The sequence below is a fragment of the Plectropomus leopardus genome, chromosome 3 (genome assembly GCF_008729295.1).
Source record: "Plectropomus leopardus isolate mb chromosome 3, YSFRI_Pleo_2.0, whole genome shotgun sequence".
Lineage (NCBI taxonomy): Eukaryota > Metazoa > Chordata > Actinopteri > Perciformes > Serranidae > Plectropomus > Plectropomus leopardus.
Genome location: NC_056465.1, coordinates 14,429,186 through 14,446,624, shown reverse-complemented (window position 1 = coordinate 14,446,624; position 17,439 = coordinate 14,429,186). Strand labels below are relative to the sequence as shown.

Genomic DNA, 17,439 nt, shown 5'->3' with positions numbered 1-17,439 from the left:
CAAATTGAAAGCACAACAAATGGGCCCTTCGCGCGAAGGAAGACAATTCTTACTTTCAGGTGATTATGCAATAATGAAAACATAGTTGTGAATATTATGCCCTATTTCATCCAGTAGATGCCCCTAAATGAATCCTGAACACTAGACTTTTTAAAATGTGAATCTGCCATCTTTTAACTGATCAAAACAGCAGGATAATAGCAATAAACCTTTCTTTTACAAAATTATTTGGATTTTTTAGCAATTTATTATTTAATTTTTTCAGATGTAAGGGATTTCTTCTCTTTACTTTGTCTTTATGAGGAATTAATTTTAATGCTAATACTTGCATACTTTTAGTAAAACAAAATATTAAATGTAGAACTTTAACTTGTACTAGAGCATTTTTCACTCCTGGTATTTATAATTTTACAATGGACTTGTGAGTCCATCACTGCCCATGAATGCAATGGGAGCGTATACGTTGTATGTTCCCAGAGTCCTATGTCCCCCAGCTCAATATCCTCTTAATATGACTCATTGGAGAGATCTTTCAAATGTTTTGTTTTTTTCAGCAATGTTTTTTGCCCCCCATATACAATGTTCAGTGTCGTCAAAATCACCCTTCGGTTTATAGTCTATTGGTGTTACACTCTTTGAGACCTGCACCATTTACCATTCATCCTTCATCTGAAATGCACATATCCTTTCAGTACTTTGCAATTGAAACTGCAAGACTCTCACAATGTAAATTTATATCAAGTGACATAGGGCCCTGGGAACACAGGGCTGAACATGACTGTAGCATGCCATGTGTGGGCCTCATGGTTTATTGCGAGAACTTTAGGCCTTTATTTTGAAGACTAATCTGTCAACTTCCGGTGTCTCGTGCCCTTCAGTTGTTGCCTGGCAGCTCAGAAGTACTTTGAAACAGTATGTGACTGTGTATTAGGGGGCAGCCTGACTAACCTCACTGAATAACATAAGTCATAATAAAACACAAATCATCAATGACCCTTTAAACTACTGCTACATACATGGGACCTTACAAAAACATCATCTCGATACTTTGGAAAACTGCCAATATTTTCACTTAAGCCTTTCATTTTGGGAGCATATTTAAAGTGAGACTGCGCAGACTCTGCAATGACCTTTTTTCAATGCAGATCATCCAAATGTAGTGCCCTGCATATGTTTCTAGGATGTTTCTCTGCTACATGTTTAATGAAGTTACAGATTCTTATGTTGTTCTGGCTGTATTATCAACTTTTTAATCATTGACCTTATGAGGAATATTGACAGAATATTATTTAAGTGTGCAGTTCTATCATTTTATTTCTACTTGTAGTTTATTTGGCATAAAAAAACAGTTAAGTAATCTTGGGAGGCAGAAAATAAAATGAAAAACAGCATGTAACAACATGCACCATATACTCCCATTACACTCCAAAATATCAGGATATAAAATTAGTTTGTTCATCATTACGGAGATTTCAACACTTAACATTCAAACAATGACATACAGATAGACAGACGGAGATCCTCCTCACATGGCCGACACACTGATTTACAAATGCACATTTATTGTCACTGAGGCCTGTTAAGCTGTATTGGTACTGTAGTCGAAGCTGGTCAGTGCACACTGTTCATAAGAAGCTCTTTGTTTTGGTTGTTTAATGGCCAGTTGAAAGGATGCTTTGTGCAGCGCTGGGACAGAATGTGCCTTGTTTCTGTCTAGTTGATAGGCTCAGCAGCGGCTTCAGCTCCCTCAGTCTTGGCCTTGTTCGATACGGAGTAATGGTAAGACCTCATGGACTCCTCAACCTTCTTGAAGTCAGGACGCTCCTCATGCCTGGTGAGAGAGGAGGGCACGAAACAGCCAGAGTCATAATCAGAATCAAAAATACTATATTGATCCCAGGGGAAAAATTGTGGTTCCAGTCCATTTGATATCATGCATAGTGATAATAGCACATAGAAATAAGTACCAGAAAAAAGTATGTAAAAAAAAAATAATAAAAATAAAATAAAAATACATTAATATCAAGAACAATTAGCCCTAATATGTGAATATTTAAAAATTATAAAGATGTAAAATGTGCTGAGTGTAAAGTTTGTAAAATTATAAAAACTATTTATCTTATGCTACAATACAATGTAGAAAACCAGTATGTAAAGTTAGAAATAGAACATATGTGTACGATGCAACAATGTACAACACAATATATACACAAGTAAGAAGAACAATAACAATATATGCAATATGTGTAACATGTTAAATATAGCCCACATTCAAGAGTTAAAAGAATATTGCACATTAGAATAACTGCACATGGGATTGCTGTAGTTGAATTATTGCACAAATTATTGTAGTTAAAACAGCATATAAAGAATTATTGCACCTCAAAAACTTATTGCACATTTGAAATCTAATAAATGAATTCTGGAATTATAATCAAATTAAATCTAAGTGCCAGTCTATTGATTCAGAGTGTCAGACACTGAGGGAAGAGTTGTAAAGTTTGATGGCCACAGGAAGAATGACTTCCTGTGGTGCTTTGTGGTGCATCTAGGGGGGATCAGTCTGTCACTGAATGTGCACCTGAGTCTGACCAGAGTTTTACATTTGAAAGGTTGTGGTGAAAGGAAGGCAATGTCACAAGATCTTAAGAGGTCAAAGTGCTGTCTGACACCAACAGAATCTCAAGTAACATTATAAGGTGCGTTGTCTATGTCTGACTGAGGAAAGAAATGTCCTTTTGGTGCAGCAGTCAGGCTTTAGATCTGGTCATACCACAATAACTGCTGCAAAGGCTTTTGTGGAGAGTTTAGTTCTCAAATAAAGTTCTCTGGTTGATAAAGGTGTCTCTCAAGGATCAATATTACATCCCCTGCAGTTTTTCCTATACGTCTATCATATTTATTTTCCAACTGAAAAATGCAGTGTGTCTTTGCATGCTGACAATGAGCCTGTTTATACCTAATATAACATGCACCTTGGTTGATCTGATCACAAATGAACAATGCCAAATACAAGTGTGAACAACCACCATGATGCTTCTGATCACTCAGACCCCTTGCTGAGGTGGTCTGGGATGCATTTAACCACGTATCTTTTTTATAGTATAAATGCTATTGACTACATCATCAGTACAGGACGTGGTGGTTGTTTTGGGAACAGCTGGACAAAGTGTTGCATGACCTGCATTGTTTTGCCCTGGAAGATGTGTTGAATTCTGCTTACAGTGATATCTCCAACGCTTCAGGTATAACCACTGAAGTGACTAGCAGGCATTCCTGCAAGCAGCTCGTGAGAGTGTTGACTTAACTGTGCTTAAGGCGTTTTGGCTTAACTAAGATACAAAAGAGAGTTAAACCATCAGTTTCTTACTTGTATGTCCAGCATTCTTTCATGACTGCATACATTCTCTCTGGACATGCTGCTGGACAATCCATGCGGTTCCCACTGTCAATGAAGCGTATCACCTCTGGTCCTTTCATTTTCTAGACAAATTGGGCCACAGAAAGAGCTGTAATTCAAGTAAATACATGTGCATGCTATATGACTTTAATGGTGCTCTGCAGAAACACTTAGTACCTTGTAGGGTTTCCCTCCATAGGAAAAGGCCTCCCACATGGTGACACCAAAACTCCACACGTCACTTTTACTGGAGAATTTGTGGAAGTTTATACATTCTGGAGCATACCACTTCAGGGGCCATTTACCTGCAGTACGAGCCTGTACGACACAACAAGCAGCATTTCAATGAAAGGCAACCTACAACAGTATTCATAATAAAAGCCAACATACTGAATATAAAGAGGAAAAAAGAGCAGACTTAAGCTCTATTTTATAACAAATAACATTTTCAGATGTATAAAAACAGAAAAAATAAACAATACATATTGGAAATAAATTGTGATCAATCAATATGTGAGTTAATTTTACTACAAACCAGGACTGGTGCATAAAAGATTTTTATTTTATTTTATTTTATTTTAATGAGACACTGAACTGCACTAAATAGAAGAAAGACAATAGTAAAAAAATAAAATAAATAAATAAAAAATATTAAAGGTCCCATTCTATGCTTATTTTCAGGTTCATATTTGTATATGGGGTGTCATCTAAAACATGTTTACATGATTTAATGTTTAAAACCCCCCCATTATTTTACTCATACTGTCTGTGAGTATAATAGTATTCACCCTTTAACCTAATGTTCCATTTTAGTGCCTGTCTCTTTAAGCCCACCTTCCCAAGAAAGCCCAGTCTGCTCTGATTGGTTAGTGTTTCCTGACCTTCCACATGTACACTCTTGGCTACTCTGCAGCATCACTGCAGCTGGGGAATTAGTGTAACTGCACTATAATGGCAGTTTCTAGCTTTATATAGTAGAGTTGTGACATCACAACATCATAAATGTCCTAACAGCTCGTTTAAAGGCAAAGTGTCCGAATACAGACTTTGTGCCCCATCTCCATGTCATTTTGGTATTTCATTAAGTTAAGCTCATATTGTATGTCATGTATATATGATTGGAGAAGGTGGACATTTTGGGATGGGAGGGGTTGCCAAGAAAACAAAATCAGTGTGGGGCAAATTTTTCTCAAAAAAAAAGAAAGTCTTGTGGTTATACAGTATAGTGTTCAGTTGTGTTCATTATTTCCTTGGATTCCGGGATTCTAGATGTAGGTCAGTAAACCAGTGAAAAGCACATCAATTAAGAGGTCAGTTATTCCCAGAAAAGCAATCAATTGAAGATATGCTATCTGTTTCTGTGTGCTGCAACGCTGATAATCCTTTCTCCCCCATCTACCTCCGTGTCATTTTCAGTGCAAAAACTTAAAGAAAACCTGGCAATGTGTGCACCTTGTAATAATTGTCATCAGCTCCCAGGGCCTTGGAGAGCCCAAAGTCACTGATTTTGGCAAATTGTTGGTTAACCAGCAGGACGTTACGAGCTGCTAAGTCTCGGTGCACAAAGTTCTTCTCCTCCAGGTACTTCATTCCCATCGACACCTGGTGCATCATGTTGACAATGTTCTCCACGGTTACAGTATCCCTGTGGGGACAGAAACACTGATTGTCACAGACATCAGAAGATGATGAAGAATATATGTCCATATATGTTATGTGAACAGAAATTTAATTAAATGCAAATGTATAAATGCTTTTTGCCCTTTTTCCTTGCCTTTAAAATAGAAACAGTGCTTTTTCATCATTCATGGGAATACATTTTTATTATATAACAGAACCCAATGGTGCTCCATTACAGCCATCACAGTGCATTGTCATTAACCCACTTTTGAGTCCCTTTCACAAAGATCTTGTCTGATAATACACCTGATTTACTTTGAGCTGAACTCACTTGTTGGTGGAGAGGAACTTGTTGAGAGGTCCGGCAGAGGCCATCTCCATGACCAGCATCAGATGCTCAGCGTTGCACAGACCCAGCATGCGGACGATGAAGGGATTGTTCAGTTGGTGCATGATCTCTGCCTCCCTCATCATCTCCTCCTTTACCAGCTTCTCATTGTCACTCTTCAGCACTTTGATGGCCACATCGACCTGGCCCCTGACGACGACAAACAAAACATTCTGTATGAACATCTGACATTGAAAAAAAGATACATCTGTGCTGAAAAACCATGTGGCATCTAAAGGGCACCATGGTCAGTTGTAAAACTGTATAGTCTATATCTATCTTCTATACAGTTTTTGTTTTATAGTGTTTAAGTCCTCACGAATCAGTCTTGAGAGTTCCTTTCTTAACGCAGCCAAAGTTTCCAGAGCCCAGCTCCACTTCATCGATCAGCAGCTGACTCCTCTTGATGTTAAACTTCCTCACTTCATTCGGGTTGTGGTATGGGTTGAATACGTTACTATCCATCGGCAGCAAGTCACGGTCCTCGGGTTCAGTGGAGGCTGGGTTTGAGACCGCTGCAAGAGCAGACAAGTAAAAGTGCAGGTGTTTATATGATGGGGCACAACTGAAATCACTGTTTACAGCAACCTTGTGTGTGATTGTGTGAGTTTGGATCTAGTGCTGCTAACTGTAACAGTAAAATGATTGCAGGCAGTGGTGAACAGTACTTAAGTTTTAAGGTAGTTTACGTAAGCATTTTCCTTTTATGTTCCTTAATAACTGTACTCATCAGAGTTAAGAGGGAATCCTTTTACCCCACTACATTTATCCAATGGATAAAGTTACTAGTTTTTTGTTTGGTTTTGTTTTTTCAAATTAGGATTTTATACACAAAAAAAATATGGGTGGCTGTGGCTCAGGAGGTAGAGCGGGTCGTCTACTAAGCGTAAGGTCTTTGGTTTGATCCCTGGCTCCTTCAGTACACATGTTGAAGTATCCTTGGGCAAGACATTTAACCCCAAATTCCTCCCATTGGCTGTTCCATTGGTGTGTGAAAGTGTATGAATGTTCAAGTAGCAGATGGCACCTTGTATGTTAGCCTCAGCAGTATAATAAATAATTACTGTAAAGTCTTTTTCGCTGGTTGTACTTCAGGTAACTCACCTTTGGGTGGCGGTGTGTATCCATTTTGGACCGGCCTCTGAAAGAGTTACATTTAAATTAATCTCAGAGAAAGAAAAATAAGGTAATTTAAACAGTGCAGAATGCAGTTTGTACTCACAGCAGCAGGCAGACGGGGTGTCTCTGAAAGATTATAAAACAAATTAAACACATATCAACAATTTCAGTGGTAGTAGTGATCAACAAGGTTGTAATGATTGCATAATGATGATATGACTGAGAACATGAAATGAGATGTTCAGTACTTTCTGCAGCTTTTCCGTGAACGCATGCCTCCCCGAGATTAGTCACCAGGCCATCAGCTTTCATCTTCAGGTACTCAACCAGCTAGAGAGATTAAGAAAATGTCATCAGCTGCAACATAATTCCAGATAATGAAGAGGAAGTGTAAGGTATGATGACGAGCCAACCTGCCAGATTGTGTCAAACTTTGTTCCCTCTGGCATCGAGTATTTTCCTGATTTGTCTTGGAGGATCTGGTAGTGGTACACTGTCTTTCCATACACCATAGAGAGAGCAAAAGTACCAGATTCCTCTCTGTCTCTCACCCTGAGGAACAAAAACCAGTGTTGCTTAAAAACTGCATGATGACCTTTGACATTTGGTTGATAAGACCAAAAAAATGGGAGAGGCTAAATCTTACAGGAACTTGCCGTCTGGCTGTGCACCAGAGTAAAGCCGCCTCTCGCCTTCCTGCCGGGTGATTTTACCATGATACCAGGGCATCTTCTCGTGGGCCGTGGTGGCGATCAGTTTCTCCAGCTGAGGAGCTTGACTGATGATGGCCTGCTCCATGGCTTCTCCCTAAACAGGAAATAAACAGCAAAGAAACAGAAACTGAAATCAGGATTCACATATTTAGACTGGTAGGCAGTTATGAGACAGTGTTCAAGATTTTAGCTTGACACATACAAATTCATTCAGCAATGTCTGTTAAAATAATTTTGCCTCTGGACACTTGATACCCTGAAATGATTTCAATACAGCACTCCTACAGAGGTGCACATCACACTTTGCATCTAACCAGCACAGTGTACTTACAGTGTGTAAATGCGTATAATGGCATATATTACATTATACGGATCACTAATACTGATGCACTGATGCAATTTGCTGTTGCAGCTTGGAAAAGTGGAGCTAAGTGTTAAGTCCAGCAGTTTCCAACCATGGGGTCAACCATCCAACAGCAGTCCCAAAATAAATCTGAAGGTTCATGAGATCATTAATAAATTATAAAAGAAAAAAATAAAATTATGATGAGCAAATGTGCGTTTGACTGTTGGAATTAACTTCAGTTTTTGTGGTCATTAGGAAATGTTGGATAGTTTAACCTTTTTGGGTATAACACAGTTATTTAAATGAAGTCGTGAAAAGTTTTGAGGGCAAATGTTTGTTTTGTTTAGTTAGCGAGCCCAAAAAAGTTGGAATCCATTGGTATAATCTTTAGCTGTACATTGTATTTAATAAGCTTTCTAATGTTTTTATATGATTTTTTTTTTAAAGATATATTTTGGTTTTTTTTTCAATGCCTTTATTTGATAGGACAGATATAGCGTGAAAGGGGGAGAGAGAGAGAGAGAAGGAATGACATGCAGCAAAGGGCCGAAGTTGGACTTGAACTTGCGGCCACTGCAGCGAGGACACAGCCTCTGTACATGGGGTGCCTGCTCTACCAACTGAACCACCACGTACCCTGTTTTTATGTAAAATTTTGTCTTTCAAAGTAATAAATACCTAAATTATATCTGTCAAATTAATGTGGTGGAGTAAAACATGCAGTATTTCCCATTAAAATGTAATGGATTAAAAGTAGAACGTAATGCACAAGAAACTGACAAAGTACATTACTTAAGTAAACGCATGTAGTTACTTTTCACCACTGCAGAGACAGAGGGCTATTATCTTTCTGCTCTGCTGGGGGTCCACATGCATGTGGAGCCAGTTTAACTGTAAAGCAAAATGCCAACCAGTGATAAAAGGCTACTGGTCTCAGTGTGAGACTGTCTGTAGCTGGAGACAAATCATGACACTACAGGATTTTGGATTGAAGAGGGACTTCAGAGGTCCAGACCTCAAAATGAGAACGCAAAGACGCTAAACAAATGTAAATGTGCAATTTTCAAAATCACCTGAAGATTCAGATTATTTCTTTATTCATTTTTTAGTATATTTTCATGAGTTCAGGCTCCGAAGTCACACTGTTTTCCCCGCAAGGGTCCTTTATGATGGTGTTATGATCCGATATGTTTAGATTTAAACTTTGGTGAGTTTGTTTGTCTTTATCTTTAAATCTTTAAATGTGTGCAACGGCTTTAGTCACATGGTCACCTTTTTATGTGTCATTTGTTACTTTTGCTGGTTAAAGGGTCAGTTCATCCAAATTACAAATACAATGACGGTAAAAATTATGTTTGGACAATTCATGGGCAACATCTCTTTTCATAAAACGCTGACTTTTTATAGGCATAGTTTTTTTTGTTTGTTTGTTTTAACAGAAACTAGTTTTAATGAAACCTGCTAATAAAAAGGAAAAGTATGTATTAGGGTTGTGACAGAATACACTTGAGCAAAGTGTCAAATCTGTTTTTCTGTGATATGGTTTAACTGACAAGTGGTGGAAGAAATATACAGATAGTAAAAGTACGTAAGTATCACAATGCACAAATACTCCATTACAAGTAAAAGTCCTGCACTTAACAGTATAAGTAAAGTATTATCAGTAAAATATACTTAAAGGTATATGATGCAGGAATTGTCAGCTTCTCTCTGTAAACGATATTGCCAGTGACAGTGAAAGCCAATGTAAGCTTTGTCTGCTTGGTGTTGCCTTTCTATATTTGAGCTTGTTGGTCTGTGTCCTCAATTTATGGAGCGTCCTCTTGTATGTGTTCTGCATTCGGCCTCGCATTTAATCCCTACCATTTTATAAAGTCGTGTTGTGCAGAGGAACATCGCAAACACAGCAAAATAAACAGAGAGGGTGCAGACTAATACACCATCACACACTTCTAGGGTCAAAACAGTTCCCTTTACAGCATCAAAAGTAAAAGTACTCATTCTACAGTAAAATGTTCCCCGTGACTAAAACATTTTAATCTGTGACATTGTTTGCATTTTAATACAGATCAACATGTCAGCAATATGTTTATGTTGTAATTGGTTGAGTTAATTTTAACAACTTTATAGTTAAGTAGATTGGTCTGGCGGTTCCCAACCTAAGGACTGAGTCCCTTCAAAGGGTCACAAGAAAAGTCTGAGGGGTCATGAGAAGATTAAAGGGAGAGGAAAGAAGAAAACACTAAAATTATGTGTTTTCAATTTCATTTTTATTTTTTTTAATCTTTTAAAAAAAAATGGATAGTATGACCTCTTTGGGGCTCAAATAGTTTTTTTAATAGATACTTTGTGAAAATGTTATGGGGGAAATGTCTCTTTGGTGGAACAGCTAACAGCTCATATATGTCTGAATGAGAAAAAGCACTGACCGTTGAGGTTAAATGGTTATTTAATCTTTATCAAGAGCTTTTAAATGTGTTTTATGTAAAAAAAAAAAAAAAAAAAAAATCTGTACAGTAACCATGTCTGCCAAATGAATAATGTGGAGTAAAAACAATATTTCTTATGTACTGAAGGAGATGCATAAAATAACATAATAATACTCATGTGAAGCACAAGAACCTCAAAATGTTAGGCCCACTAGCACATGAGTAAAGTAAAGTAAAGGCACTTATTTCATTAACATATCTGATTACAGCACAACTTTTAACTCCTTGAAAAATAGGAACTATAGTTAACTTAAGATACTGTGAAGTGTTCAACATCACCCAGCATCCTAAGTCTCACCTCCAGGTTCCAGGTCTGCTTCACATACTCCCTCAGCATGTTTTCTCTCAGGCTGTCAAACACCCCAGGACGAATCGGCGTGCCCGGGGGGCGCAGACAGGGTTTCTTCAGGGCGCACACCAGCCCGTCAGGGTCTTTGCTGTAGAACTCACAGAGCTCTGCAGGCCCGCAGTGAGGCTTCCCTCCTGTGACGCTGTACGTCCCGTTAAGCTGCTTCTCTATGGGGTAATGGTGAAATTCAAGGTTCCACACAACCGACAGGACGTAGCCCCCAAGACTGCGGAGACACTGTCGCAGCAAGAAGATCCCGTCGGCCATCCCGGCCAGCTTCAGGTGCTGTTCAGCATCTGAGCGGCTGATGCTGCCGTAGTAGAAAGGCAGCTCGGCCGCCGGGTCGATGGACATGGTGAGAGCTGGGAGAGATGAGCTTTGGTTTGAAGTCCGGGATGTAGGTGGCGGAAACGAACTAGAGAGATAGAAAGAGAAAGCATTTTAAGAGGGATAAAGCATTTTAAAAATATCCTTGGAAGCCCAATGTGTGACCAGTACACTCACAGTGTAACCTCTGACCTTTCAGACTTTTAACCCCAATATCTCCTCCACCGTCTGCTCAAGCAACCCTGTCTCTCATATATCAAATTAAAAAACATTTGTGTAAATACAGTTTGTAAATCACTAAAATGAAATGCTATAAGATGTTACCAAAAAGAAACAAAAAAACAAAACGATCTGAGAACCTCACCTCCTCGATGTTACACCTTGAGAAAGCTCCCAGATCAAGCTTTTTCACAACTGACAGCTCTACACAGACGAGCTGTGAGCTGCCATATGGCTGGATGAGATATTTAACAAGACGCACCCACACATCAAGACTGCATCAAGCTTGCAGACTAACTCACTGGTGACAAAAGCCACAACAGGAAGCTGCAGTCCGCCCTCACAGCCTCCTTTCTCCAGCATCTTGTTCTTCCGTTGAACAGGTGCTTTTTGGTTCGAGATTATTCCTTCAGTTTTAGAGACTCACGTTTGAAAATGTTCCTTTATGGGAGGGAAATCTTATGGCGGAAATTTACTCTACTACATATTTAAAACAACTACTGTCTGCACAACGTGATGTGTCTGTTAGGAATCTGATATAAGGTTTCAGTAGAAGTGTCTGAGGACATAAAGAAAAGATTAAAATCAAGCAAATTGTGACTGCGGCATGGAACGATTATATGATAACAGGCGGAAAAAGGCTGTTGGAGTTCAAAACAGAAATTGACAGCAATCAAAATACATCAGCTCACAACAGGAAAAAGGAGATAACAGGTTACGCTGTTAGCTTTTAGGTCTTAAGAATCCACAATCAAGTTCACAAAAAGTAAAAACCATTTCTATCTCGGTGTGTTGGAAACTCTCAGCCTTTCTTGACTTCCTGTAAGATCTTACAATCTCCATCAGTGAATGGAAGAACTCAGTCACATTTCTTTAATTTAAAGTTGACCAGTTTGGCATTTTTCTGGAAGAACCAAATAACTTTTTAAAGCAACACCTCATGTTGAAACACATTTTAAGATCACAGTGAAAACCTCAGCTCTCTGGTAAATATGTGTGTTTCATGCCCACATCCACAGTGGACAACCAAGCAGAGATACATATCTGCCACAAGACATGAGACCCACCACAACAAAGACCTCCAGACCTGACAATGTGGACAGACGGATACCCCACGTCTAAAGACGAGCTGTGACACAGCGACATAAGAATGCATGAGTGCTTCATAAACTTCACCTACACATGATTGCATGATGTCAGGTATTTGAATGGATATAGTTTACTTTACAAAAGAAATATTTTCAACTCTAAATTCATCACCAACTTCTGTGATATTACTTGAATGGACTTAAACTAAAAAATATGTGAATTTACTTACAAACCAACAAACCGTCCTAACACACCATAACAAGAATATTAGCCGCACTGCTGTAATTTACGACACGACCAAACTAACCAAAACACTGAAGGCTTTCCAACAAGACATAAAAACTTCCAACTTTGACAGCAGCCAAGGCTTCGCTCGGCTCGTGTTCTTTTCAAAACATCATTTTTTTTATACCTTTTCTACTTTACTTGTAATTATGAATCACAAAAGCAAAGAGTAGAGACAGATGAGGTGACACATGACAGCTTTGAACCCACAGTGTTGCATCACATCTTTCTAAGACTGTTTTCATCAAAAGATACTTTAAAACGGAAGAAACTAAATAAAAACCTCATTGTGCACAAAAGCATTCTTTTGCAAATTAAGTGTTGTGGAGTAGGCAGATAGTGACCCAGTGAGAAGTGGAAAAAGTCCTGTGAGTCACTCTGTTTTCATCAAGTGGAGGAGTACATAAATGACACATGCCAAAATCTACAGGCGCGGAGTGTTTGTTTTCCACAGAATAGAGAAAGGGTGAACTTCATCTGGCATTATTTAGCTCCACTGAGACCCCTCACACACAAAGTGGATGTAATTAAATGCAAAGTAAAAACCTCATCGTGCTTGTCAACTAGTCGTATTTTTCAAATTTTTTAGAGAAGTGACTCTTCCAGGTCGATCAATCTTGATGTCAGTGATGGAGAGGTTTTGTGAAGCATGAAGAAGTGAGTGAAACCAAACACGAGAGCTCATTCTGATTAATCCTATTAATGAAGAACGCTCTGTGAGCGACAATAAAAGGTAAAGCATTGAACTTACCAAAAAAAATAACGTTATAAAGCTTGGCTAAGATTGGAGGTGTATGGAGGAAAACTCTAAACTAGTCATGGAGGATATATTCAGACTGTCTACTCATGTAACAATACCACACTAAAAATACGTCATTACAAGTAAAAGTCCAGCATTCAAACTTCAAGTAAACATAATTATAAGGGGACCTGTGCCCCTCAGTATTTAGAGCATGTGCATTTGTCCACAGTAACAAAACACTGAATAGCAGACGAATAGCCAATTGCCAATACACATGTCTTAATATTATTGCTTTTTTGTGATGGTTATTTATTCCCCTTTTTGTGCCAGGGAAACAAAGAAATCTACACTATAACAAAAATACTGAACTTTTGTAAAGTAATTAAGGCCTTCATTACACTGCCCTTGATGAGTTTAAAATTAATCATACACATTCATGAGACAAGCTTTAATTGAAGCTTTTCAGGCAACTGCAGGCAACATTCAGTTCGACAAAATTTAAGACATTTACACTAAAAATTGGTGCATAAAAAATCACTAGAATGCTGACAAGGAAGTGCTTGATGCACAAATGTTTCTGGTGGAGAACCCCAAAACCTTGTTTCATATGTGTCTGCTCTCCAAAGTTGAAACAAAACCTTGCATTGCACGGCATTTTAAAAAATATCACATACAAATGACTCAAATTTAACTGTTTTATCTTAACGTGAGAAAGTATTCAACTTTCCACTCCTTAAAGCAGCAGTCCTCGCTGACGATGTTATGCTTCTTTGTCGTGGCCATATCTGTTATCTTGCAGGAAATATCTGGTGTTAAGTAACTGTTAGTTTGCTTGTTCACCATCTGTTTATAAAAACACATTAGTTTCACCAATGCAGTTCCTCGTTGGTGCACTTCTACAAACTGTATGATTGTTGTGCCATTGTGAGGTGAATGAAAATAAATGCAAAGTGATCTTGCTTAATCCAACATTGTGTTAATCATATAGTATATTTTTACAGACAAGATGAGGTCTGAGGGCCACATTTGGCCCCCTGGGCTGGACTTTGAACATGACTGCCCTCGGAGAATGCACATAAAACGGTTCCAAGTCAGACAGTATCTTACAAATTAGTGCAGCACAAATGTCAATACACACGTAATGTAAGGTTTTGTACTTAAAGTTACATACTTAATGTAAAGTCATGTAGGTCAAGTTTAGGAAAAGAAACATTGTGACTAGGTACCTTCTCTACATAAATTACTGGCTCATGATTAGGAAAGATATGCACAAATTTGTTAACAGCTTTATAAAAATCGGAGACTCAAAAGTTAATGGGATTCATCCTCTAACCAAAATGAACGCCTGTCCAAAATTTCATGCCAATCCTTCCAATAGTAGTTGAGATATTTCAGATTGGACTCAAGTTTCGAACTGACTCACCAACAGACATGCCTAAAGCTGATAGCATGACTACAAATGTCAGAAATAGCCTTTGTGGTGGCTATTTAGCCTCTGTAACTGTAGAAGTACACAAATACTGCACTGGATCATTAAACTTGACAAATTAGAAATAGGAGAGAGAATACGAAGTCTCCGTCTTTGCCTATTCACTTGCATCTAAACATCTCCAAAATGTCAGGACTTCAGTTGCATGCTCACGTTAACATCAGGCTGACAGGGTCATGTAAATAGTGACCTCTTTCTGTCTGCTAACACAAAAAAGAAGCCCTCCAACAACGCTGAGACTCAGCAGCTCATGTAGACAGATACATTTAAATTATTTTCCTCTTGTGAATAATACATGTAAATACTGCCATTAGGTCAGAGATATAATTTGTCGTGGTTTACATTGAATCAGCAGCATTGCAGTGATAACAATTCAGCTATTAAAGTTATTTTAGGTCATGATTTCTTGATTGTGTTATCAGAAAGTCAGCTCATTGTTATGTAACTCTCAGCATTCCTGCATACATACATCAGCATTTGAGACTGTGTAGGCATCCACCAACAGATAATGTGGCCTTTAAACCCTCATACATGAGATTATTTTTCCAAAACTGCCCTTGCTTTAGTGAGACTTAAAAAACAACTAAAGATGTAAGCGGACTTGGAAAAGAAACTAATCTGCATCTCAGATCAGGGGCCGAAATGCCCCACACTAAAGCATAACTTGCTGAATCAATAGATATAATTGACATCCCATTAAGCAGTTTTCAAAATGAGCCTGTTATCTGCTTTTCAAAACATGTGTGGATGTTAAGTGCCAAGTTAATTAACATTTTAATGTCTAAATACTTTCTCTCACAGAGAAAAAATCAGCACAAGCATCTAAACAATTTAAATTTCTGTCCATTCAAAAATGCATCAAACACCTGCAGCTAACTGTCACTTCAACCTCATTATAACGAGGCTTTTCGTGTCAATAGTGGTTTAATCTGAGCCTCAACACCGTGAATTAACCAGTACATTTTGTTCATACTGCAAACCCCTTTGTCTGCTGTCGAGGCCAATTTCTCGTCAGACTGCGGCTGGAACATTTTGCAGATATGCTTCAGTCCAGGACCAAAAATACATCCAGTAATTTCAAGAGAAGTTACAAGCGATAAAAGACACACACACACAGACCTCTTTACCCATTTTTGGTTTTCTATTTCAAGGCACAATGAAAGTAGCTATTTATATTTTTGCGCATGCAGTACCGACTGCGGTGCACACACACATTTATTCATTTCTACAGCTCAGAAAGCTGTGGAAATACAAAAAATAGCTATTTTTATCTGCAGCTCTTTTGCTTAATATATCAGATAAGTAAAAAATTGTAGGTTCCCAAACTCAATTTGGATTAAATTACTAACAGTTTGAATTACTGATATAAAATGTTAAAACGAGCCATTGCTGATATTAAACTATTAACGAACCATGTGTTGTTTCAAGCTTACGACATTTGAGAGAGAAAACTAGATGATTAACCAACTAGATTTCAAACTGTATTGTAAGTTTTTTGCTGATAAATTACATTAATTCAATACAAGTTTTCCTGAGGCGCAGTGTTACCCTAATCATATCTTAACCTACTTTTTCTCATTTTGAAGGAAAAATGTGTAATCCACCAATAGAAAGCTGCTGTTAAATTAGAAATAACAATAAAACTACTTACAGTACATTTCCCTGCTGCACCACTAAGTAGAGTGATGTTGTTGCATCAGCGACAAAGACAGATATCTGTTGTTCTGACAGCAGTGTAAGGTGCTGCTGTTAGACAGTGACACACACATATGCAGATGCAACACACACACACACACACACACACACACACACACACAGACTCAGACACACAGACAGACAAAGGCAAAAGAGAAAACAGGAATCTGTATCCATATTGCTATCAAGTTCTTCTTTAGAGCTCTTTAAATCCTGGTTAATCAAAGTTTTAACACTTCTATTATGCGAGGTGATGTTAGCAATATGTAAATGAACCCATTATCCCATCTGGTGACTTTTATTGAATTTTGGAGCAAGTGCTGGCAACTCTGAGAGGAGTTGGCAACACTGGCATTTGTAGTGAGATTACAGATTGCAACCAACTGAAACTGGTAACTGATGTGAAAATGCCCCATCTAGAGACAGTTTTTTCTTTGTCCACTCTGGGCTACTGTAGAAACAACATGGCAGACTCTGTGGAAGAGGACCAAGCCCCCAGGAAGTGCGCCAGGCTCCTATGCAAATTTTACAGGGTGGCCAAAAGTGGAATTACATTGTCCGGGTTGGTCATATGATGCCCACTGGCCCAGAAATACTTTTACCCATTGACTTACATTGGGAAAGAGATGTAAATCAGTAAATAGTTTTTTTTTTAGAGCATCAAAAACCCCACAAAAAGACTCATTTCACTATCTATATTTAAGCCATCCTGTTTGATAACGTTTGGAAAGTCTAAAAGAGCTGCAAAATTACGTTTTTTTAGATCCTAAATAATAATGGCATTAAAATAGGCCTACTTTATTTGTCCCCATATCAGTGTGAAAGTGTTATCCTTTTCACTACATGGTAACCATTACGATTAATGACACGGACACACACTTCACTCTGACACCTGTGCACATAACCTCAGAACAAATAGCAGAAATACAGTGAGTAACCCCCCAAACCACACACACACATACCCCCACCTCACCGGCTGCAGCTGCTTCCTTGGTGTCGCAGATCAGGCAGCCAATCAGCAGGATCCCTCTGGATCAAGTCAGACAACTACAGATACAACACAAGTGGACAGGAAAATGAGTGCTTTCAAAATAAAAGCAGCAATGTTTACTGATTTAAGTAGTGGCCTTTCCGTCAGAGGCTCACATAAAAATAGTGTCAAGTGATGC

At 38.4% G+C, this 17,439-nt stretch overlaps 1 protein-coding gene across 6 annotated transcripts; it reads right to left on the bottom strand.

Annotated features, from left to right (window-relative positions):
• Positions 1 to 1,234: 1,234 nt before the first annotated feature.
• Positions 1,235 to 16,309, bottom strand: LOC121941294 (tyrosine-protein kinase ZAP-70). Of its 6 annotated transcripts, none has more exons than XM_042484057.1 (14): positions 11,116 to 11,187; positions 10,944 to 10,993; positions 10,374 to 10,839; positions 7,174 to 7,334; positions 6,941 to 7,079; positions 6,776 to 6,857; positions 6,631 to 6,653; positions 6,513 to 6,549; positions 5,728 to 5,932; positions 5,352 to 5,558; positions 4,853 to 5,045; positions 3,578 to 3,718; positions 3,371 to 3,483; positions 1,235 to 1,831 (listed from the first exon to the last, which is right to left on the bottom strand). In XM_042484057.1, the coding sequence occupies exons 3-14, from the start codon at positions 10,776 to 10,778 to the stop codon at positions 1,714 to 1,716; spliced, it is 1,824 nt and encodes a 607-aa protein (XP_042339991.1). In that variant the 5' UTR covers positions 10,779 to 10,839; positions 10,944 to 10,993; positions 11,116 to 11,187; the 3' UTR covers positions 1,235 to 1,713. The 6 variants fall into 6 exon arrangements, with proteins under 6 accessions (XP_042339991.1, XP_042339992.1, XP_042339990.1 ...); XM_042484058.1 differs by having other exon boundaries at positions 10,944 to 10,997; positions 11,116 to 11,171; XM_042484056.1 differs by lacking the exons at positions 10,944 to 10,993; positions 11,116 to 11,187 and adding an exon at positions 16,227 to 16,309.
• Positions 16,310 to 17,439: the final 1,130 nt, after the last annotated feature.

What these genes read in the sequence shown, in the direction of transcription:
- LOC121941294 (XM_042484056.1), bottom strand. Translation starts at nt 10,778, where the DNA reads ATGTCCATCGACCCGGCGGCCGAGCTGCCTTTCTACTACGGCAGCATC. An exon ending in CAGCCAGACGGCAAGTTCCT is followed by an intron (nt 7,080 to 7,173) that starts GTAAGATTTAGC and finishes TTTGTTCCTCAG; the next exon opens with GGTGAGAGACAGAGAGGAAT. An exon ending in ATACACACCGCCACCCAAAG is followed by an intron (nt 5,933 to 6,512) that starts GTGAGTTACCTG and finishes TTTACTTGTCTG; the next exon opens with CTCTTGCAGCGGTCTCAAAC.